The sequence below is a fragment of the Dryobates pubescens genome, chromosome 34 (assembly GCF_014839835.1).
Source record: "Dryobates pubescens isolate bDryPub1 chromosome 34, bDryPub1.pri, whole genome shotgun sequence".
Classification (NCBI taxonomy): domain Eukaryota; kingdom Metazoa; phylum Chordata; class Aves; order Piciformes; family Picidae; genus Dryobates; species Dryobates pubescens.
The window spans coordinates 1,133,056-1,154,510 of NC_071645.1; the positions used below are offsets into that span (position 1 = coordinate 1,133,056).

At 64.4% G+C, this 21,455-nt stretch overlaps 2 protein-coding genes across 2 annotated transcripts; one reads left to right on the forward strand and one right to left on the reverse strand.

Annotated features, from left to right (window-relative positions):
- Window positions 1-774: 774 nt before the first annotated feature.
- On the reverse strand, window positions 775-12,118 carry TMPRSS13 (transmembrane serine protease 13). The gene is made up of 13 exons (XM_054176101.1): window positions 12,031-12,118; window positions 6,646-6,805; window positions 6,234-6,335; window positions 5,081-5,203; window positions 4,872-5,001; window positions 4,068-4,160; window positions 3,941-3,984; window positions 3,593-3,752; window positions 3,321-3,493; window positions 2,708-2,806; window positions 2,013-2,155; window positions 1,188-1,340; window positions 775-1,110 (listed from the first exon to the last, which is right to left on the reverse strand). Exons 1-13 carry the CDS (start codon window positions 12,049-12,051, stop codon window positions 1,096-1,098), a joined length of 1,416 nt encoding a protein of 471 aa, XP_054032076.1. The 5' UTR covers window positions 12,052-12,118; the 3' UTR covers window positions 775-1,095.
- Window positions 12,119-16,474: 4,356 nt separating this feature from the next.
- On the forward strand, window positions 16,475-20,396 carry IL10RA (interleukin 10 receptor subunit alpha). The gene is made up of 7 exons (XM_054176132.1): window positions 16,475-16,538; window positions 17,231-17,351; window positions 17,466-17,644; window positions 17,892-18,058; window positions 18,699-18,849; window positions 18,977-19,101; window positions 19,206-20,396. The coding sequence occupies exons 1-7, from the start codon at window positions 16,475-16,477 to the stop codon at window positions 20,172-20,174; spliced, it is 1,776 nt and encodes a 591-aa protein (XP_054032107.1). The 3' UTR covers window positions 20,175-20,396.
- The last annotated feature ends 1,059 nt before the right edge of the window (window positions 20,397-21,455 follow it).

Genomic DNA, 21,455 nt, shown 5'->3' on the forward strand with positions numbered 1-21,455 from the left:
CCAGGATCCCTGCCTGATCAGCAGCCAGAGGGAGGAGGAAGCAAATCCAGCAGGGTCACTGAAGAAGCAGCTGGGACAGCCAGGGACTGGCTCATGCCAGCTGGGCACTGGCTGGGCACTCTCCACCTCAGCCTTTAGCTGCTGCTGCCTACTGTCACACCTCCTGCAAGCAGACCTGCCCCATGCCCATGCCAAGCTCCTCATGAGGGCAGAGAATGGGCAGTGGCTCAGGGCACATCCAGGGCATGGAAAACCAAACAGGTTGGCACTCCTGCCACGGGGAGGGCATCAGCTCCCCAGAGCCATCTGCAAACACCACCCCTGGGGGTGCTCAAGAAACCTGTGGCCATGGCACTTGGGGCCAGGGCTTGGTGGCCATGGTGGGGCTGGGTTGGATGATCTTGGAGGCCTTATCCAACCCAACCCATTCTGGGGTTCTAAACCCCACAGCAGCTGCTGCTCCTCTCAGGGGGTGATGCAACTGCACCTCACGCTGCCCCCTTCGCTCTGCCCTGCCTGAGGAGGGGCAGCGTGGCCTGGCAGGTGTCAGCAGCACGGCACACGGCTGGGACCGTGCCCACCACACCCCATCCTGCGCCCAGAGGTGGCACAGGTGCAGCCTGGCAACAGCATGTGGAGGAGGAGAGCCCTTCCTCACCGTGGGCACCCCAGTGCTTGCCTGCTCCTCGCTCCCATCCGCAGCCTCCACCAGCTGGAGGGGCAGTGCCAGCGGCCCCACAGTCCCACCAGGAAGCACTCGTGACACCCTGTCTGGAGACATCTATTTGCACCAGGAGAACCACAGACCCGGGGGGAGCAGCCAGCAAGGCCAGCTGCTGGCACAGGCTGCTGCCCCCTGCCTGCTGCCAGCCACGAGGGTGCTTTGCCCAGCTGCTGCCAGGCCGCCCCCCGCACGCCGGCTGGGGGCACAGGCACTTTGCAGGCTCTGGGGGGGCAGTGCCAGGTCCCTGGCTGCGTGGGCAGCCCTGAGAGAGGTGGGGGGGTCTGCTGGTAGCTTCATGCCCTGGTAGTCACCGAGGGCAGGGGCCCGTGCCAACCCGAGAGGCACAGCCCAGGCAAGGCTCCCTCCTGGCCTTAGTCGTTCTCACTCTGCAAAGGAGAGAGAGTAAAGGTGAGGTGCCAAGGGCTGGGGGGCACCCACGGGTGTCCCTGGCATGCCACCTCACCTCCATTTTGCTGTAAATCCAGCTGAGGAGCTTCGTCACCCGGGTGTACACGCCAGGCTTGTTCTTCTGCCCACAGCCTGTGCCCCAGCTCGTCACCCCTGCCACGTACCAGTGGCCGCTGTCCTCGCAGACCAGGGGTCCTCCGCTGTCCCCCTGGCACAGAGGGGCAGGGCAGTAAGGAGAGGGGACAGGAGATGTCCCTCTGCTGGTACCCAGCCAGGAGCGCAGGGCAAAGCGGGGGTGGGCAAAGCGGGGGTGGGCAAAGCGGGGGTGGGCAAAGCGGGGGTGGGCAAAGCGGGCAGGCTTGCCAGCCCCACGCCTAAACACCCACCGCAGTCAGCGGCCCTGCGGCTGGGGAGGGGCCTGCTGGCAGGGCAGGCTGCCCGCTCCGTGCCCACCCAGGCAGGCTCCGTGCCCACCCAGGCAGGCCCCCTGCCAAAGCCGCCCACGAGGGGCACGGAGAGTGGCAGGATGCCAGCTGGGCAGCGGGGCGCACGGCCGTCTGCACCGGTCCCGTGCCAGCCTTACCCGGCGGGCTGCACGCCCCCTGCGCCGGTCCCGTGCCAGCCTTGCCCGGCGGGCTGCGCGCCCCCTGCGCCGGTCCCGTGCCAGCCTTGCCCGGCGGGCTGCGCGCCCCCTGCGCCGGTCCCGTGCCAGCCTTGCCCGGCGGGCTGCGTGCCCCCTGCGCCGGTCCCGTGCCAGCCTTGCCCGGCGGGCTGCGCGCCCCCTGCGCCGGTCCCATGCCAGCCTTGCCCGGCGGGCTGCGCGCCCCCTGCGCCGGTCCCGTGCCAGCCTTGCCCGGCGGGCTGCGTGCCCCCTGCTCACCTGGCAGGCGTCTTTGCCCCCCTGCAGGTACCCGGCACACATCATGCGCGGGGTCAGGTAGCCCTCGTAGACCTTGTCGCTGTTGCAGACCTTGTAGTCGATCAGCTTCACCTCTGCCTCCCGCAGCTTCGGGGAGGTGTTGTCTGCAAGGCAGGAGAGCTGTGGGGCAGGGGGAGCTTGGTGTATCCCCCAACCCCCCGCCCAGGGCCACCAAACCATCCCCCCCGAGTGCCACAGACACAGGGATCATGAACACCTCCAGGGATGGGGACTCCACCACCTCCCTGGGCAGCCTGTGCCAGTCCCTGACCACTCTGGCAGCAAAGGAATTGTTCCTCCCCTCCAACCTAAGCCTCCCCTGGCTCAATTTCAGGCCAGTTCCTCTCATCCATCACCTGAGAGTGGGGAGCAGACCCCAACCCCCAGCTCACTGCAGCCTCCTCTCAGGGAGCTGCAGAGGGCATGGAGGTCTCCCTCAGCCTCCTCTTCCCCACCCTGAACACCCCCAGCTCCTTCAGCTGCTCCTCCCCAGCCCTGCTCTCCAGAGCCTTCCCCAGCTCTGTTGCCCTTCTCTGGCCCTGCTCCAGCCTCTCAGTGGGTGTGAGGAGCCCAAACCCGAGCCCAGAGCAGCAGAGCAGAGCTGTGTGAGAGGGCCCGGGGGGGCTGTGGCCCGGGGGGGCTGTGTGCTCCCTCACCTTCGTTCTCCCTGGTCTTCCCGAAGCCGGTGATGAAGCAGGACCTGCCGGTCTGGAAGCGCTGCCCGTGCATGGGCAGGCAGGCTGGGCGCACCTGGGCTGCAGGGGGCAGCAGGAGCAGCAGGCAGGGAGAGAGCTGGGAGTCACCCGGGAGCCAAACGCCCACCGCAGCCACCAGCCCTGCAGCTGGGGAGGGGCGTGCTGGCAGGACAGGCTGCCCACTCCGTGCCCACCCAGGCAGGCCCCCTGCCAAAGTTGCCCACGGTGGGCACGGGGAGCAGCAGGATGCCGGCTGCACAGCTGTGCGCCCCAGGCCGTGCCAGCCTGCCTGGTGGGCTGTGAGCCCCCTGCTCACCTGGCAGGCATCTTTCCCTCCCTGCAGGTGCCCGGCACACATCATGCCAGGTGAGGATGTGCCACATCCCAGCCAGGGCACAGCGGTGTGGCCGCAGCCGGGCAGGATGCTGCAGCCGGGGGCGGCTCAGGGGATGGCTCTGCAGGGCTCTACGCTGCCCCTTGCCCCTGCCCACCCCCAAAACTCTCTGCCCCCCCCCCCCCCAACACCAGCCCCAGCCAGGCCTGGCCTCATGGCACAGCGAGCTGAGAGCCCCACCTGAGAGCGTGAAGGGCCTGGAGAGCCTCATGAGGGCGATGTCGTAGTCGTCGTGGTCGTCGCTGTAGTTGGAGTTGATGATGACCTGGGACACAGGGATGCCCTCTGCCTGCTGCTTCAGGTCCGAGACCCCTCCATACACCTTCCAGTCGTCCAGGATCTTCATGCTGTTCCTGGGCAGGGAGGGCAGCGAGGGGTGAGGCCCCGGGCGGGCTGCTGGCAGCCGGTGCCCGCCAGGCTGGGCGCGGGCGGCGCGGGGCAGCAGCACTCACATGAAGAAGCAGTGGGCGGCGGTGAGGACCCACTGGGCGTCGATGAGGGTGCCCCCACAGATGTGGATGGGGCCATACTGCACGCTGACCTGCCAGGGCCATTTGCTCACCGAGGTCTCCTTCCCTCCGATGATCCTCCCGGAGATCCTCTGCCCGCAGGCTGCGGGGAGAGCGGGGCTGAGACAAGGCAGCCTGGGGGCAGGCGCACAGCCCCCACCGCCCCAGGCACCAGCCAAGGCCAGGGGAATGCTGGAGGGTGCCCTGCTTGCCTGGCCCTGCCAAGCAGAGGAGGGCAGGGCTCCCCAGCATGCCTTGGCAGTGCCCGCCCCTGGCCAGCCAGCCCCTTACTTGTGCAGCGGAGGGAGACGTACTTTCCCGTGAGACACTGGGAGCTGGGGGAGAGAAGAGGGAGAGGCAGCCTCAGCCCCAGCCCTGTGGCAGCAGGGCAGGGGCAGGAGGTGGCACTGCCTGGTACCTGTTGAGGCTCTGCTGGATGGTCTCTCGCTCCTCGCTCACAGTGAGGCTCTTGCCGGAGAGGTGCAGGGGGATGTACTCTGTCTGAGAGGCACTGGGAGGGGAGAGGAGAGGGACAGTGAGGGTGCCCCCAGCTGGGCACCCACCACCTGCACCTGCTTGGGCACTGAACTCAGCTGGGGACAGGCTGGAATGCTCAGAGCTGGACACAGCCTCCAACAGCAAGCACAGCACTGGGGGGAACAGCAGAGTGCCCCCAGCCAGGGCAGGAGTAACTCCCAGGGGGCTGGCAGGTGCCCAGCACCCCAACAGGATGACTTCCCCAACACAAGATGGACAGGGACCTGCTGGAGTGGGTCCAGAGGAGGCCACAGAGATGATCAGAGGGCTGCAGAACCTCTGCCATGGGGCAGGTTAGGAGAGTTGGGGCTGCCCAGGCTGGAGGGGAGAAGGCTGCAGGGAGACCTCAGAGCTGCAGGTCAGTGTCTGAAGGGAGCTGCAGGCAGGCTGGGCAGGGACTGCTCAGGAGGGCTTGGGGTGGCAGCAGCAGGAGCAATGGTTTGAGACTGGAGCAGGGCAGGGTTAGGTTGGGCACCAGGAGGAAGCTCTGCACAGGGAGGCTGGGGAGACACTGGCACAGGCTGCCCAGGGAGGGGGCTGAGGCTCCATCCCTGCAGCCATTCAGGCTCAGCCTGGCTGTGTCCCTGTGCAGCCTGCTCTGGCTGGAGCTGTCCCTGCTGTGGGCAGGGGTTGGGCAGGATGCCCTTGGAGGCTCCCTTGCAGCCCAGCACAACCTGTGACTTACTTCTGGAAGCCCAGCTGCCTGCAGGTCTTTCTGGAGAAGGACTCATTCCAGGCGCTGCTGCACACCGGCAGCCACTGGCTCTCCTCGCTGGAGTAGACGTGGAGCAAGGACTGGTCGGAGGCGAAGCGCACTGCGGGCAGGGAGCAGGGGGTCAGCAGCACCCAGACCCCCAGGGTCCCCTCAGCCCCTGCACCCCTGGGGGGTCTCACCGCAGCCCAGCTCGTCGCTGCGCTGGGAGCAGTCCACGACTCCGTCGCAGCGCACGGGGCTGTCCCTGCAGCTCTCGGCAGGCTCCTTGTAGATGATGCCAGTCTGGGACCTCCAGAACATAACTGGCAGCAAGGGAAGGGCACTGTGAGGCCAGGGCTGCTGGCAGGCCCTTGAACACCTCCAGGGAGGGGGCATCCACAGCCTCCCTGGGCAACCTGTGACAGTGTCTCCCCACCCTCTACAGAATTTCTTCCTCATCTCCAGCCTCAATCTCCTCTGTCCCAGCTCAAAGCCATTGCCTCTCATCCTTCCACTCCCAGCCCTTGTCAGAAGTCCCTCCCCAGCTCTCCTGGAGCCCCTTCAGGTACTGGAAGGTTGCTCTAAGGTCTCCCTGGAGCCTTCTCTTCTCTGAACCACCCCAACTCTCCCAGCCTGTCCCCACAGAGGAGGTTCTGCAGCCCTCTGATCATCTCTGTGGCTTCCTCTGGACCCACTCCAGCAGCTCTGTGTCCTTCCTGTACTGGGGACCCCAGAACTGGAGGCAGTGCTGCAGGTGGGCTCTCAGCAGAGCAGAGGGGCAGACCCCCCCTGCCTTGTCTTCGGATGCGTGCAGCCTGCGCAGTGCTCCAAAGCCCCCAGCCGCAGCAGCTGGGCGTCGCCGGGACCGAAGGGACTTCCCGGTGCCGGTGCCTGTTCTCCACCCACAGGCTGCTCCCTGTGCGCTGCGTCCTGCCTCCTCACCCCGCGCTCGGAGAGGGCAAGCGTGGGTGCTGCCGGAGGTGCTCTGCCGAAGCAAGCCCGGGAGAAGGGAAGCATCCTGCAGCCCCCTTCCCCCCAGGCACCACTGCAGCCCCCGCAGCACATCTCCGTTCCCTGGCAATCTGCTCCTGCCTGTCCACCAGATGTCAGGAACAGCCAGGAAATGGGAAGAGCACAACTGCTCCCTTCGGGCCCGGGGCTTTCCCTGGGGCACTCCCCAGCCCCTGCTGACCCCCGGCCCTTCTGAGCTGTGCCCAGCCCCTGCTGACCCCCGGCCCTTCTGAGCTGTGCCCAGCCCCTGCTGACCCCCAGCCCTTCTGAGCTGTGCCCAGCCCCTGCTGACCCCCGGCCCCTCAGGATGTCCCCCTTAGTGCCAGCTGGGACCCCACTCACAGAGCAGGATGAGTGCGATGAGCAGCACGATGAGGATGGAGACGCAGAAGATGAGCGCAAGGCGTCGCTGGCTCATGCAGGGAGCTCTGAACATGGAGGATCCTGGCAGCAGGGCACAGACAGCGCTCAGGGGGAGCAGACTGCCTCTCCAGAATGTCCCCTGGCACCCTGGCCTCCCAGAGTGCCACAAGATGTGGGTGAGCTGGGCCATGCACACCCCACACTGTCTCACGGCATCACCCCTCCTGCTCCCCTGCACCCCGCACACCCCCAGGGAAACACAAGCCTGGGGCTAGGCCTTGTGCCCGCAGTGGGCACAGGTGCCCTCTCCCTGCCTCCCTCCATGCCTCCCCAGCTGAGGTGGGACAGGGGCCAGGGCTGCCAGAGCCTGCCCTTGGCACCATCCTCTTACGTGGGCTCTCACAGGTCGTGCAGGCGGCAGAGGCTGTGCTGGGCTCGGGGCTGTAGGGCTTGAAGCTGATGCCAAGGACACTCTCTCGGGGCTGTGGAGCTCGGGCACCGAAGATGTTGCTGACTGTGGAGGCATGGAGGCTGGCAGGGACACTGCTGGTCTGTGAGCAGGGGACACTGTCACTGCCAATCACCACTGCCCCCCCGGCCTGCCCCCGCGGCTGCCCCCCAGGTGCCGTGGAGCCAAGCTCCCCAGCACGGCACCAAGGTCCCTGGCATGGCACTGAGCTCCCCAGCCTGGCCATCCCTTGCCACTGGTGGCTGTTCTTCCCCAGTGCCACCAACCACGTGGAGAGTTACCGCTGCAGGGCCTCTTTCTGTGCCCTCCAGCCTGAGCTGTGCCCTGCCTGGCACACACCTTACCCCCTTCAGGTAGCTGCTGGCCAGATTTGCCCAGCTGCTGCCTTGGATCAGAGCAACCAGCGGGGTGTTTGGCATGGGGTCAGCCACGCTGTGGCCCAGTTCCACGGGGCCAGTGCCCCAATTTATGCATCTGGCCCTAATTAGCCATTTGAAAAATACACTGCAATTTCCAGCAGCTGTTTAGTAACACTTAATAACCATCAGTGTCCTCCAAGCCCTGAAACGTCCTGCACCCTGGAATGCTGCTCTGCAGTTGTGTCACTCCTGGTCCATGCATTTGCTTTGCTTCCTTTCCTCCAGACACCCTCTTCCAGGAGCTCCATCAGCACTCAGAGCCTCTCCTCCTCCTCCTTCAGAGGGGAGCCCACAAGAAGTGCTGCTTCCTCTGCCCCTTGTAAGACCCCAGGCACAGCTCTGGCAATGAGGAGCAGCTGGGTGCCTCACAGGGACAGCAAGGGCGCTGCCAGCCAGCACTGGGCACTGCCAGCCCAGCCTGGGCCTTGCCCTCAGCAGGTCCTCAGGGCCTCTCAGCTCCACACAACCACGTTCAGCTCAGGCTGCTCAAGGGGAGCCACAGCAGTCCAGGCTCTCTCTGTCCCTGCAGACACTGTCCCACAGCAGGGGCACCCCCGGGAGAAGCAGAGCTGCCATCCTTTGGCAGCAGAGTGTGGCCACCTTGGCACCCACACCCCGGCCCACCACCCTGGCACCACTCACTGGCCAGGAGGTGGACTCCAGACACATGGAGGTGGCTTTCCCCTGTGACAGAAAGCTTCCCCTGCCCTGCCTTGGCAAGCCAGCCAGCAGCACCCAGGCTGGTGCCTGGCTCTGGAAGGGGCAGAGCGAGCAGGGAGCCAGGGGCAGAGCAGGAGCCACCAGTGCCAGCTCGTCCCTTTCCAGCTGGATTTTTCCCTGCCCTCGTGTTTCCTGCTGGGACTCAGGAGCCCTAATGAGCAGGTCTGGAGCCTGCTCAGGCCGGTGCTTTGTGAGAGGCTGTGCCCTCTCCGGGCGGTGCTGTCACTTCCTGGGCATTATCCCCTGAGTCACACACCCGGTGTGGCCACGCAGCCTCCTGCCAGGCTCTGCCCCTGGCCTGAGCATCGCCAGGGACATGCCACCTCCTGAGCTCTGCCTCCCAAACTGCTCCCAGCCCAGGCACAGCACCCCAGGCTCCCAGGGAGCCTGCCTGGCCGCCTGCCCTGGGCAGCAGCGAGGCGCCAAGAGCCACCCCCCGGCACGAACCTCCTCCTGCTGCCTGCGGGCCCCTTGGCACGGGCCACATCCTCACTCAACACCAGGGGACAGGGACCCAGCAAGCAGCTCCCTGGCTTCTTGCATGCTCAGGGAGGAGCAGAGGCAGTTTCTCTTTCACAGCATCACCCACCCCCTTCTCAGCCCTTCCCCCCAGGCAGCCAGAGCAAGCCTGAATTTGCTCAGCCTGCAGCCCAGGGCCACATTTCTCTGTGCCTGACCTTCCCAGCAGCCGTGAGGGCAAGCCCAGGGCAGCCGTGCCCCCGGCTTGCCTTCTCATGGGCCCACCCAGAGGTGCCAGGGAGCCCAGGAGAGCCCCTCAGTGTGTGCTGTGGGTGGGCTGGGCTGGCACAGCAGCCAGGTTGCCCCAGCAGTGTCCTGCCCCTGAGTCTGAGCAGCCTCACTGATGGGATTCAAGCTCCTGCAGCAGGCATCACCCCGGCAGACATCCCTGGGCATCTCAGTGCCCCTTGTTAGAAAGTGCTGGGCAAGAGAGCCAGAGCTGCAGCAGGTCCTGCACTGCAGCAGGTGCTGCACCACACCAAGGTGCTGCACCACACCAAGGTGCTGCTCCCCTGCTGTGCAGAAACAAAGCAAGAGGTGACCCCAGGGGCAGAACTTCTCCTGCCCATGTGCACACAGGAGTTCTGCAAATGCCCAGAACAGTGCCAGGCACCTGGGCAAATATTTGCCTGCTGCCTCCAACACACCCAATGCTTCACACAGCTCACTCTGCAGCAGTCAGAACCCTTCAGCTGTCATCTCCAGCTCTGCTCAGGACAAACCTCTCCACAGATTCACAGGATGGGTTGGGCTGGAAGGGACCTCAAAGCTCATCCAGTTCCAGCCCCCTGCCACGGGCAGGGACACACACCTCCCACCAGCCCAGGCTGCTCAAGGCCTTGAACACCTCCAGGGAGGGGGCATCCATATCCTCCCTGGGCAACCTGTTCCAGTGCCTCACACCCTCACTGCGAATCCATCACACCAAGGAACACAGCTCAGCTTCCCCAGCCAGGCAGCGCCGCAGGGTACCGAAGCACTCCCAGCTCCGGTGTGCAAACTCCAATCAACGCTTTAAATTGCTCCTATTATCCCCCAGCAGGAAGCCCAAGCACCTTTTCACACCTGGCTGAGCTCTCACCTATTTTATTGCTTTCAGAGTCTAAAGTCCGAGGTTTTCCTTCGGGTCTGTCCCAGCAGCTAGCAAACAAAACCCTTTACCACAGCTCCCAGTAACCAGCGCAACTGGTTGCAGCTTTCGAGCCAGGGGAGGAGGCAACAAAGAGCAGCAGCTCCAGGATGCTGTTTCTGCCAGGAGTGAGCCTTGCCCCTGCCACTGCTGCCCACAAAACCTTTACTCATCCTTTGCTGGCCTTTCAGTAAAAGTCAGACCCGGAGCCATGCCTCTCTCACGCCTGGCTGCGGTTTCAGCCCTTCCTCTGATCTCCTCTCTGAAAGGCTCCGGCAGCCACAAAGGTCTTCAGCACTGCTGGGGGTTGCTGTGGGGAGGGGCAGCACCACCAGCTCCTTCCCCTGGCAGGGCTGGCTTCAAAATAGCTGGGGACAAGGGATGCTGGGGACAAGGGGGGACTTGGGCCAGCCCTGCTCGCCTCACACCCAGCCCAGCTGCCTGCAGCCTGGGCCCTTGGCTTAAGCCGTCTCTTCTCTCTGGTATCAGGTGATAGGGCAAGAGGAAATGGCCTGAAATTGTGCCAAGGGAGGCTTAGGTTGGAGATTAGGAACAATTTCTTTGCTGCCAGAGTGGTCAGGGATTGGCACAGGCTGCCCAGGGAGGTGGTGGAGTCCCCATCCCTGGAGGGGTTCAAGGAACCTGTGGCTGTGGCACTTGGGGCCGTGGTGGTCTCAGATCAATGCCTGGACTCAATGCTCCGGGAGGGCTTTTCCAACCCAAACAATTCTCTGCTTCTATGAGCACAGCCCCCAGCTCCTTCCCTCTTTGCTCTGCTCTCAGGCTTTGAGCAGAGCAGAGCAAAACCACAGAGAGCAGCACCACAGAAGCCTCCACACAGCGACCTGCTCTGTGCACTGACCTGCTGCAGCTCAGCTCCGTGCTGCAGAGGAGAGGCCACCAGGTCCACACCAGCAGGGGACGGTCGGGGCCGGGCTCAGGATCCAGGGGTGGTGTGGAGGGAAGGCAGCCAGCACTCAGCCACAGGAGTGGGAGGGAGAGCGGAAGGAGCCAGGCAACACCTGGGGTGTTGCAACTGACCCGGGGCCCAGCCACGTCCCAGCGGAGCAGCAGGACACAGCAGCTCCCCACAGCTCGGAGCATCCAGAGCGGAGGGAGGCAGCCTGGCTGGAGGGAGCTGCCCGGGGAGGTGCTGCCCGGGGAGGTGCTGCCCCTCCCCAGCGCTCCCCGCCGCTCGCAGCCCTCTCGGGGGCAGGGACCTGGCTCCTCCACCTGCTCGCAGAGCGCCGTCCGCAGCAGCTCAGGTCACCGAGCACACAGCAGCAGCATTGTGCTCCCAGGCTCCCCGTTCCCCCCACCCCCAGCCATCCTGCAGCTCAGCTGTGCCTCCTGCCGGGGGACAGACCCCCGGCGCTGGGGACAGGGCAGGAGGATGCTGCCGGGAGCTGGGTGCTGCCAGGGGGCGGCAGGGAAGTGCCACCCCCGAGCGGGTGAGGGCCATTTTGCAAGCGCAGGTGACAACTGAGTCAGCTCATGGGCTGTCCCTCGCCGGCACCTGCAGCCCTTCTGGCAGACCATGCTCCAGGGGTGAGTAATCCCTGCTCAGCCCATTCCACAGATGGGCACACAGGGCACCCACAGAGGAACCCACCTCTCCTGCAGCTCCAAAGCCAAGGGTGGCACCTGGGACTCCTAATGGCCCATTTAAGCCCAGTGACAAAGCCCAGGTGGCCCAGTGGGGATGCCCAGTGTGGGGTAATCACCTCCACGGGTGGGCATCCCAATTCCTGCCCTGCTCCCACCGAGATGCAGTACTGCTGCCCACTTTCAGGGCCACCCAGAGCCGGGATGTGGACACTACAGGGCAGCACTGGTGACCCAGCCAGCACCTGGCATGTGCCCACTCTGCCCCTGCTCCTGGCTGCCTCCAAGGCACCTGCATGCAGGAAGGGAGTGGCTGTTAGAGCTGGTCCTGCCCCCCCTCGAGCTTCATCCACCCCATCACTGCCAGTTTTGTCCCATTCCAGCTGCTACTGGCACTGCTGACACGGTGGTTGCCTGCTGCCCTCACCAGTGCCCAGCCAGGAAAGATGTTTGCCCCATGACAGGATGCTCAGCAAGGCTCCACAACCAAGACTGAGTGAGCCTGAGTCACCCCAGCTCGAGAAGAGGATGGAGAAAGCTGCCAGGAGAGTGGGCAAGGCACAGCAGTGGGGGCCAAGGCCACCAGCGTGCTGCCACAGCTACCATGCCAGCCAGAAGGCCCAGGAGCACGCAGCTCCCACAGGTGCCAAGTGGCACCGGCTGGTCTCCCTGGTTCTCAGGCCCAGGGGCACAACACCGCCCCTGCCAGCAGGGATGCTGCTGGCACTGCTGCTCTCACCACGTACCAAGGGGTGCCAGAGGCAGCACACCACGGGCAGCTCACCCCAGAGCCTTCTCCTGCCGCCAAGACAACGCCTTGGGGAGGCAGAGGGGGAAGCCAGGCACCCCCCCAGCCCCGAGCAAAGCCCCCCCGGGTACCCCGTGCCAGGCCGGGGTCAGCTGCCGGCGCCTTACCGGTGAGGTTTTCCCGTCCATGGGCAGGGCAGGGCTGGGGTCAGCGCCGCGGCTCTGCCATCCCTGGCGGCGCGGCCGGCACTCGGGAGCGCAGGCACAGGGCAGGAGGTGTTTGGCGAGCTGGGGCTCGTACGTCAGTGCCAGCGCCGGGCGCGGAGGGAAACCAGTCGGACCTGCCCGGCGCCGGCGCTGCCTCTTTCCCAACTGCTCCAGGCACAGCCTGCACAACACCAGCCCCGTGCCGCCGGGGGCCGCAGCAGCTCTGCCGGGGGACAGGCTGGGAGAGCTGGGGCCGCTCAGCCTGGAGAGGAGAGGGCTGCAGGGAGACCTCAGAGCCGCAGTTCAGTGTCTGCAGGCAGGCTGGGCAGGGACTGCTCAGGAGGGCTTGGGGTGGCAGCAGCAGGAGCAATGGTTTGAGACTGGAGCAGGGCAGGGTTAGGTTGGGCACCAGGAGGAAGCTCTGCACAGGGAGGCTGGGGAGACACTGGCACAGGCTGCCCAGGGAGGGGGCTGAGGCTCCATCCCTGCAGCCATTCAGGCTCAGCCTGGCTGTGTCCCTGTGCAGCCTGCCCTGGCTGGAGCTGTCCCTGCTGTGGGCAGGGGCTTGGGCAGGATGCCCTTGGAGGCTTCCTTCCAACCCAATGCAGTCTGTGAGCCTAGGCTGTCAGTGCCAGCTGAAGGTGGAGAAGAAGGGAAGTCCATGCCCAGCAAAACCCTCTCTGTGCCCCAGGTGACTGAGAACCCCCAGAGTGCAGCCCCAGAGGCTTTCTCCCTCCTTGCTAACGGGAGGATGCTCTTGAGTTGTGCAAGGAGAAAGCAGCAGCCTCCCACATCCCCTGTGGGCAAGAGCTGGGGAATGCTTTGCATGACCCAGAACTCACAGTTGGGAGAAATGGGCAATAAAATATCCACATCAAAAGGGGAAGGCTCAGCCTCACTCTGTGCTCCCTGAAGTCCAAACAGTTTCATGTGTTTGTTCACTGCTGCCCAGGGAGGCTGTGGCTGTTCCCTCCCTGGAGGTGTTCAGGGCCAGGCTGGATGAGGCCTTGAGCAGCCTGGGCTGGTGGGAGGTGTCCCTGCCCCTGGCAGGGGCTTGGGACTGGATGATCTTGAAGGTCCCTTCCAACCTGAGCCACTCTGATTCTGTGTTTGCTGGAACCCAGGCTGCTCCCAGCTTTGGCCAGGGTGGATGAGCAGCCTCAGGGCTGAGAGGTCATGGCAAGAAGTGGCCTCCTCCTGCAACCTCTCTGATGGCCCAGGAGGCTCTGTCTGGTGGTGTGGAGCCCCCTGTGAGCCCCATCCCAGCACTACTTCCCAGGCACGTATCTCCTGGTGTTATTCATAGCACTCAGTCCCTTATTCATCCAGCTCCCCACCCACAGCTGCTCATCACGAGGGCAGGAGACAGCCAGGGCCAGCCAAGCTGGAAGGAAATCATCTCCAAAGCTCTCTTGATTTCAAGGCTGAAAAGCCCAGGATGGATCCTGCTGTCCTCTCCACTCTGTCCTGGGGCTCCCCATCCCATCCCTTCCCAGAGGAGTCACTTCCTGCCCTTCTGCTGCTCACAGCCTGGGGCCAAACCTGGGCAGCCAGAGAGGGTTGCCTGGAGGAGATGACTGATGCTCAGGGCACAGAATCAGAGTGTGAAGGAGTGGAAGGGACCTCAAAACATCACCTGATCCATACTGATCTGGGTGTTTGCTGCTGATTTCTTCTGGCCAGGTCATTGCCAAGCCCTGCACCTACCTCTCTCCAGGCTGTGTCCCCAGACAGCCCTGAGCCAGCCTTGCCCCTGTGCCTCCCTCATCCTCTTCTGAAGAGGCCCTCTCAGAAAGCAGCTTCAGGTGGCAGCTCCAGGAATGTTTCCTTGCTGATGTTTCTCCAAAGCCACCCACTGCAAGCAAGATACAGAGAACTCTGTGCCTGGCCTTGACCTCAGAAGCCTGGTGTTAAATGTCATGTGTGTGCAACACCTCCTGGGTGAAATCCTCACAGCTTCTTGCTGGTAACTGCTCCTCTGGGCACTGCTGCTCCCTCCCACCCAGCAAGCCAAGAGAGCCAGGCCAGGAGAGCCCAGGAGCTCCTCCACTCCCTCCAGGCATGAGGGAACTGGGAAGGGAAGAGGGTGACCCTGCTCTGCCAGGCAGGATGCTTTGCCCTGCAGCAGAGCCAGCCAGCATCACTGCCCACACCTGCCCCTCTGGGGCTGGGCAACCCTCCCTGCCACCCTGGGCAAGGTCCCTGGGGGTGGAGGGCAGGGAAGAGCTGCAGCAGCTGTGCCAGGTGTCCTGAGGGATGGGTTTCTCTGTGGTGGTGTCACACTGCCCAGCAGTGGCCTGCAAGGAGGCATTTCAGGGTCAGTCACATCCCTGGGGGAGCCACTGGGGTCCCAGCCCCACTCCAGCCTCACCCAAGGGGAGCTGCAGAAGCTCTGGGCCACGATCTGCTGCCTGGCTCTGCCTCAGGTGCTTTCCAGGTTATTCAAAATACAGCTGCTGCTACTCAGAGATTACTCAGTGGCTGTGAAGATGCAAGGGAAAGCTGGCAGTGCTCTGGGGGGTTAACTCAAAACCTCTCCCTCAGGGCTGCTCCTTCCTGTGGGGTTTTGGTTTCAGGTGCTCAGCAACACCTGATGCAAAGCAGGGCTGTGGTGAGCACCAGGCCCCTGCTGGTGCCAGGGCTGTGTGCTGGGCAGGAACTGCTGCACCCACCTGCTTCAGGCTGCAAGGGCAGGCCTGTCTCTGCCCTCCTGGCCCTGGGGGTCCCTCGTGGACCCCTTTGCAGCAGAGCAAAGGCAGCAGGAGACACCAATCCTGCAGTCCAGGGCTCATAGAAGGGCTGGAAGGGACCTCTGAAGGTCATCCAGGCCAAGCCCCCTGCCAGAGCAGGGTCACCCAGGGCAGGTCACCCAGCAGCACATCCAGGTGGGTCCTGAAAGAGATGCCAGGAGAGGAGAAAGCACAGACAAGACAGGGACCCTGGGCAGCAGATGTGGGGGGCAATGCCACACTGTGCCAACACCACACTGTGCCAACACCACCAGCTCTTCCCCTGGCACCTGGCAGTGCCCACCCTTGTGCAGCAGCAGCTTGGATGCCAGCACAAGCAGCAGGGGGCGAGTGCAGCACTCCTGGGCTGGGCATCCAGCAGCACGTTTGTCCTCAGCCTGTTTCATGTTCCCCTAAATTGCAGCTGTTTCTCCCAAGCCTCTGAGGCACCTCCTCTGCAGGGCCAGCCCCAGGAGGTCCTTTCCACAAAGCTCCTTCCTCCTTTGTTTGTTTTTTTTCGGTCCTGTTGCTTTCGGGTTTCAAACCTTTAGACAAAGCAGGAGCTGTGGCTTTGTGTGGGGTGAGCTGTGGGGCTCCCAGATTCACTGGCTGCCAGGTCTGACTCACCAGCTTGCAGCAGGCTGCCAGGACATCAGGTGGTCCCCTGCAGAGGGAAGAATAATGCCTGAGGTGGGGGGAAGGCAGGGAGCCGCTGGAGCTGTGCTCCCCTGCCCATCCCTCAGCAGGGGCAGAGCCTCTCTCTGCCTCCAGGCACCCCCCAACACCACCACCGGGATCCTCTCTGCCTCCAGGCACCCCCCAGCACCACCACTGGGATCCTCTCTGCCTCCAGGCACCCCCCAGCACCACCCCCCCAGCCCAGATTGCTTTCTCTTGCTCTTTTGGTCTGAGTCCTTTCCACTGCTTCCCCAGGGGGAAATTCTTTTCCTTGGCACAAGCTGCTCTCCATCCCAGGGCCCCTGGCTGTGCACTGCAGCCTGCCAGCAGGCAAAGCTGAGGGCTGGCAGCCTGCTTGGTGGCAGCTCAGGTCCTTGCACCCACGGCCAGCACCACCAGGCAGGCAGGACAGGGCCGTGGGGCCGGAGCCTGAGTGTGGAGGACACCAAACAGCTCAGAGGTTGTCACTTGGCCCCAGAAATGGGGAAAAGCTGAAGCAGTCCAGGCTGAGCCCGAAGGAAGGGAGAATGGGAAACCCCTCCTGGGTCTCCAGGGCTGGCCAGGACCTGGCTGGCTTCAGCTGCTGGCAGAAGTGGCTCAAGGGGACGCCGCCAGGCAGCACAGATCACCCTAGGCGCTAAGGATCCCCCCTGCTCCGGGCTGGGCTTTTCACACCCCACCTGACAGTGAGGCACAGCACGCATCATCCCCTCCCGTTTTCCCTTCCTCAGCAGGGAGCTTTGCTCAGAGAAGTCCCCGGAGCACTTCCTCCAGGGCTGCGGGCAGGAAACGCTCAGCGCGGGCGGGAGGGCAGCAGAGGCTGCGTGGGTGGGCGGCAGAGAAAAGTGGAAGTGGCTACGCAGCTACTTTCCTCCCGCTGCGCTAACGCCTCCGAGACGTCACCCGGGGCCAGCCCACGGGGGAAAGAGGAGAGCTGGGCGCCCTGCCGCCGCGCAGACGGCGCTCGGCTCGGTGCCCGCAGAGGATGCTGAGCGGGCATGGCCCCCTCCACCGCAGCCCTGGCGCTCTGCGTGGCACTGCTCCTCGCCCGGCCGGCAGACGGTGAGTCTCCTTTGCCCATACCCCGCTGCTCCCTAACTCCCCGCTGGCCGTGTGGGACCCCGCAGCTCCGGGCGGGCTGCTCTGCTACCCTCAACCCCACCCGAGGTACTGGCACCGGGCCGGGGGCACCCAGAGTGGGCACTGCTTGGAACAGGACACAGCCAGGGCTGCCTGCTCGGCCCCCACCTTTCTTTGCTGCTTGGGAGCCTAGAGACCATCAGCCCTGGGGCACGAACCTTGCTGAGCCCCACCAGCGTCGACCATGGTGTCTCGTACCGAGGCGAAATGCCCCAGCTCTTGGCACAGCTGTTGCTGGCACAGCCCTTTGCTGCCAGCCATCCTGCCTGGGCAGCGGGGAGCTTTGGTGCCTGCCGAGGGAACCGGAGCCGAAGGGGAGGCAGAAGTTACCGAGTGATGCTCTGCTGCCAGGCGACCCGCAGGAGGTGTGCGCAGGGCTGCTGCTCCCGGACGGCGGAGGGGCAGAGCCGGAAAGCTGACTCCAAACGCGAGCGGCGCGGCCAGGCAGGGCTGCAGCTGCCGCAGGAGCCGCTCCGGGGGCAGAAAAGCGCCGAGAGCCTCTGGGCTGGGCTGGGGGTGAAGCTCCGGGAGAGTCATGGAGGAGGCTGTTGGGAAGAGCTGTGCCCAGCCCCGTGCCAGGCAGCCCTCACTTAGCCCTCCCCTCGGTCCCACAGGTGAGGGGCTGGCACAACCCACGGACGTGCGCTTCGAGGCAGAGATTGGGCACCACCTGCTGCGCTGGGGGGCTGGGCACAACGCCCCTGGGCACGTCCAGTACCAAGTGGAGCACAAAGTGTGAGTACAGCAAGAGGGCTCCAGCCCTGCCCGGGGGCTGGCGTCAACAGCGGTGACCACTGAGCCCCTGGCACCTGCCCGCACTGCTCTCATGCCAGGTGCTTCTCCCCACAGCTATGGCACCAATGTCTCCTGGGCACCCATCCCAGCCTGCATGAACATCTCAGGGCACTCCTGTGACCTCACCTACTACACCCTGGATCCTGCCCACCGCTACTACGCACAGGTCAGGGCTGTGGCCGGCAACCTCGCGTCCCCGTGGCACAGGACCAACTCTTTCTCCCCACGGGAAGGTAGGGTCAGGCATCTGCTCCCACCCCATGGCTGAGGGGGGTGGCAGAGGTCAGGGTGCCAAGCTGTTGGGAAGAGCTTTGGGACAGAGGAGAGTGGGGATGTCTCTCTCTGTGGGCTGGGACAAACCTGGCACAGGTGGCAGCACCGCGAGGAGCGGCCACAGCTCTGTCCACCGCCGCCAAGGCTCCGGGAGGTGCAGCAGGAGGAGAAGCCTCTGACGTGCTCCTCCAACCCTTTTGCTTGCAGCCAGCCTGTGCCTGGCAGGCCAGAGCCTCTCTGTGAGGGGCAACACCATCCACGTGCAGCTGCAGCTGCTGCTCCGGGTGGGCAACCTCAGCATCAGGTACGAGGAGATCCAGCAGCACGCGAGGAGGTACTGGGTGCACGTCAGGAGGACGCAGGACAACTGGACGGTGAGAGGAGCTCCTGGGCTCTTGCTGGCCCCAGCTGGCACTCCCAGGGCTGCCCAGGCTGGAAAGCACATCTTTAAAAGCACAGCCTCCTGTAAAGCTTCACTTTGAGCTTCCCCACAGCCACAGCCTGGCAGGGAGGGGGCTCGGGGGGCTTGAGGGGAGACCTGGTTGCTCTCTACGGCTCCCTGGAGTTGTCAGGTGATAGGAGGAGAGGAAATGGCCTGAAATTGTGCCAGGGAAGGCTTGGGTTGGAGAGGAGGGAAAAATCTTTGCTGCCAGAGTGGTCAGGGACTGGCACAGGCTGCCCAGGGAGGTGGTGGAGTCCCCATGGCTGGAGGGGTTCAAGCAACCTGTGGCTGTGGCCCCTGGGGCTGTGGTTTGGTGGCCCTGGTGGTGCTGGGTTGAAGGTTGGACTGGAGGATCTTGGAGGCCTTCTCCAACCCAAACAACCCTCTGGTTCTCTGATTCCATTGCAGTAGGTTGCCAGCTTTTGCTGGGGGGTTTGGGGTCTAGCTGCTGTCAGCAGTGGGAGACTTCCCCCAGGGAGCGGTGCAGGAGGAGGGAGGAAAGCACAGGGCCCAGCACTCCCAGAGGGGCTGGGGGGGCTCCCAGGTACCAGCCCAGTCTCTGCTCTTTGCAGTACAAAGTGCTGGAGACCAGCCCAGAGTTCAACCTCAGCAGCCTGCAGTGGGACACTCAGTACTGCATCAGCGTGGAGCCCGAGGTGGCCAGCAGGAGCACCAAGGCTGCCCGCACCCAGGAGCAGTGCATCACCACCCACCCCAGGGACAGTAAGTGACAGTGTCCCTGCTGTGGCCTGGGACCCCCCCTCACCCTGGGGACTCCTCTGTGTGCCCCTGCCCAGGGCACCCAGCGCTCTGCCTCTCCCTGCTCAGCCAGGCACCTCCTCTCTTGCAGGGGGCTCAGAGCTTGTCCTGATCATCGGCAGCTCCTTCTTCCTCACCCTCTTGCTCCTGGGTCTCCTGGGGGTTCTGCTGCTGTGCACCTACCTCAAGAAACCTGTGAGGCCACCATCTGTCCTGGTAAGGCAGCTGGGCAGGGGGCTGCAGGCTCAGGCAGTGGCTGGGAGGGGCAGGTGATGAGCAGGGACGAAGCACAGCTCACCCTCTCTTGTCTCTCTCCCCAGAAGTCCTTCATGAAGCAGAGCTCTCTCTGGCTGGAGGAGTCATCCTCGTCCTTGGGCAGCCCAGACCCCATCCAGCAGCTCTTCCTGTGCCAGAAGGAGCCCCAGCAGGACTGTGGCCCCACCGGCAGGGCCCAGCTGCCTCTGGAGGAGGGCTGGAGGCCCCCAGCACGGCCTGAGGACCAGATGTGCTTGCTGGGACTGGGGGCCATGGGGAGCAGAGACAGCAGCTGCACCAGCACTGACAGTGGCATTTGCCTGCACGCCTCCTCCTCTTCCTCCCAGCTCAGCTGCTCCTCCAGCCCCGGGCCCCAGGGCTCCAAGCAGCAGGAGCCCCCCAGTGAGGACAGCGGCGTGGGTCTGGGGACCCCCGGCCCCACACCCTGCTGGGGCAGCGGGCAGGGGAACCCCACCGAGGCCAGGCTGCCCCACGGCCAGGAGCTCAGCCTCTGCCCCGCTGCCAGCCAGGACTGTGGGCACGACGTGGAGTTCCGTGGCTACCTGCAGCAGCCCAGGGGCAGGGTGGAGCCAAGGCAGGACCCGGCCAAGGGGCTGCCCTCCGCGGGCTGGGCAGGACCCCTGCAGGGCAGCGGTGACTCCGTGCTGGATCTGGAGAGCTCCGAGCTGGCTGTGGTCAAGGGCTATTTGAAACAGTCCTCTCCTGAGCACCCCCACAGCCACCTACAGGACCTTGCTCCCTGGGGGGCCCCCTGGGGGCCCACTGCCTGGGATTTGTCCGGCCAAGTGGGGCCCCAAGCCCCCGGACTGCTGAGCTACGAGGCTCCAGGGGCTCCTTTGGCCTCCAAAGCTGGCCCCGAGCTCCTGAAGTCTCCTTTTGACCTGAGCACCTTCAACACTGACCTCCTGGGGACACTGCCCCTCATCTCCAGCCTCAGCACCAGCAAGTGGCTCGGGGTGCAGATGAGCCCCCTGAGCCTGCTGAGCGGGGGCAGCAAGGACAGCCGCCTGTGAGCCAGCCCTGTGCCAGGGAGCTGGTGCCCACCAGCCCTGCATGCCAACCCAACTACCTCATCTAGACACTGCCCATGGGGAGCAGCTACTCTGATTAGCTGCTGCCAGCCCCTGGATGGCACTGCCTCGAGCTGAGTGGTGCCCAGGGAGCGCCAGCTTAGCTCCTTCTGGGGCTGCTTTGTCCCCAGGAAAACCATGGCCAGCCCCCAGCACACCCTGCACCTTCCCTCCAGCCAGCCTGGGGGGGTAAAGCTAACGAGGCAAGGGGCCAGAATGTGCTGGGGGGGCTGGTCCCCACTTTATCTGACCACCAACCCAAGGATCTTTGGGTCCCCATCACGTCTGACAACCAAGCCCAAGGAAACTGAGATGTTTCCAGGGGCTGCCCCTGCTTTGTCTGCCCTCCCAGCAGCCCAGTGCAGGGCATGCAAGCCCTGGGCTCAGGACAGGCCACCCCTGGGGCTGGGGACAGCCCTGAGCTTCCCTCCTCCGTGGGGGAGTGGCTCCAGCTGGCATCGGTGCTGCGCTGCCACCCGAGGCTGTCACAACACAGAGCCCGAAAGCCAGCAGCAGCCTGCCCTCTGCCCTCCTGCTGCTGAGGGCCTGGAGCTCACACCCTGGCTGGCTTCACTTGCAGGGAGCAAAGAACCTTCCTGAACCTAGGGAGAGACCCTCCCAGCCTTCAGCCCTGGTGGCAGAGGCCTCAGGGAGCCATCTGGCTCCCCTGGGGCGCAGGCCAAGCGCAGCAGCCGCTGTGTGAGCCAGGGCAGCCTTGCCCACCCCGTGATCCATGCTCTAAACTCTTGCAGCCAGACATTATTTATTCTATTTAATGTGTAAATACAGACAGGATGTGGCCCTCCTGCCTTTGCTCCACTCGTTTGTACATCCCCTGCTAAGGTCAAGCTGTGCTTTCCCTTCTCAGGCAGGGGCTGTCCCCCGCAGCAGAGGGCTCTGCCTCGCAGGGGGAAGGACATCTCCCCAGCACAAGAAAGGAGAACAAATCTTCCCCACCCCAGGAGTTTCACTCTCAGCTGAGGGCCAGGGCAGCTCTCCCAGGTGGATGCTGTGCTGTGGGGAAGCAGCTCAGGGGATGTCTCAGGAAGGGCTCTGGGTGTGCAGCATCCCAAGGGGACCACACAGCAGGCAAGGACAAGGAGTACCCCCAGGGCAGAGCAGGTCCCACACGAGGAGGAGCAGCAACAGTTGGTGTCAGAATGGAAAGAAGATGAGGTGGGAAGAGCTTACCATGAGCTGCCTCTGCCTGCTGCCAGCTCACCA

Coding starts and splice junctions, on each gene's coding strand:
- TMPRSS13 (XM_054176101.1), bottom strand. CDS start 12,051: ATGGACGGGAAAACCTCACCG. Junction 6,336..6,645: donor CACGACCTGTGAGAGCCCAC/GTAAGAGGATGG, acceptor CCCTGCTGCCAG/GATCCTCCATGTTCAGAGCT. Junction 3,985..4,067: donor ATCCAGCAGAGCCTCAACAG/GTACCAGGCAGT, acceptor TCTCTCCCCCAG/CTCCCAGTGTCTCACGGGAA.
- IL10RA (XM_054176132.1), top strand. CDS start 16,475: ATGGCCCCCTCCACCGCAGCCCTGGCGCTCTGCGTGGCACTGCTCCTC. Junction 16,539..17,230: donor CCTCGCCCGGCCGGCAGACG/GTGAGTCTCCTT, acceptor TCGGTCCCACAG/GTGAGGGGCTGGCACAACCC. Junction 17,352..17,465: donor TACCAAGTGGAGCACAAAGT/GTGAGTACAGCA, acceptor TTCTCCCCACAG/CTATGGCACCAATGTCTCCT.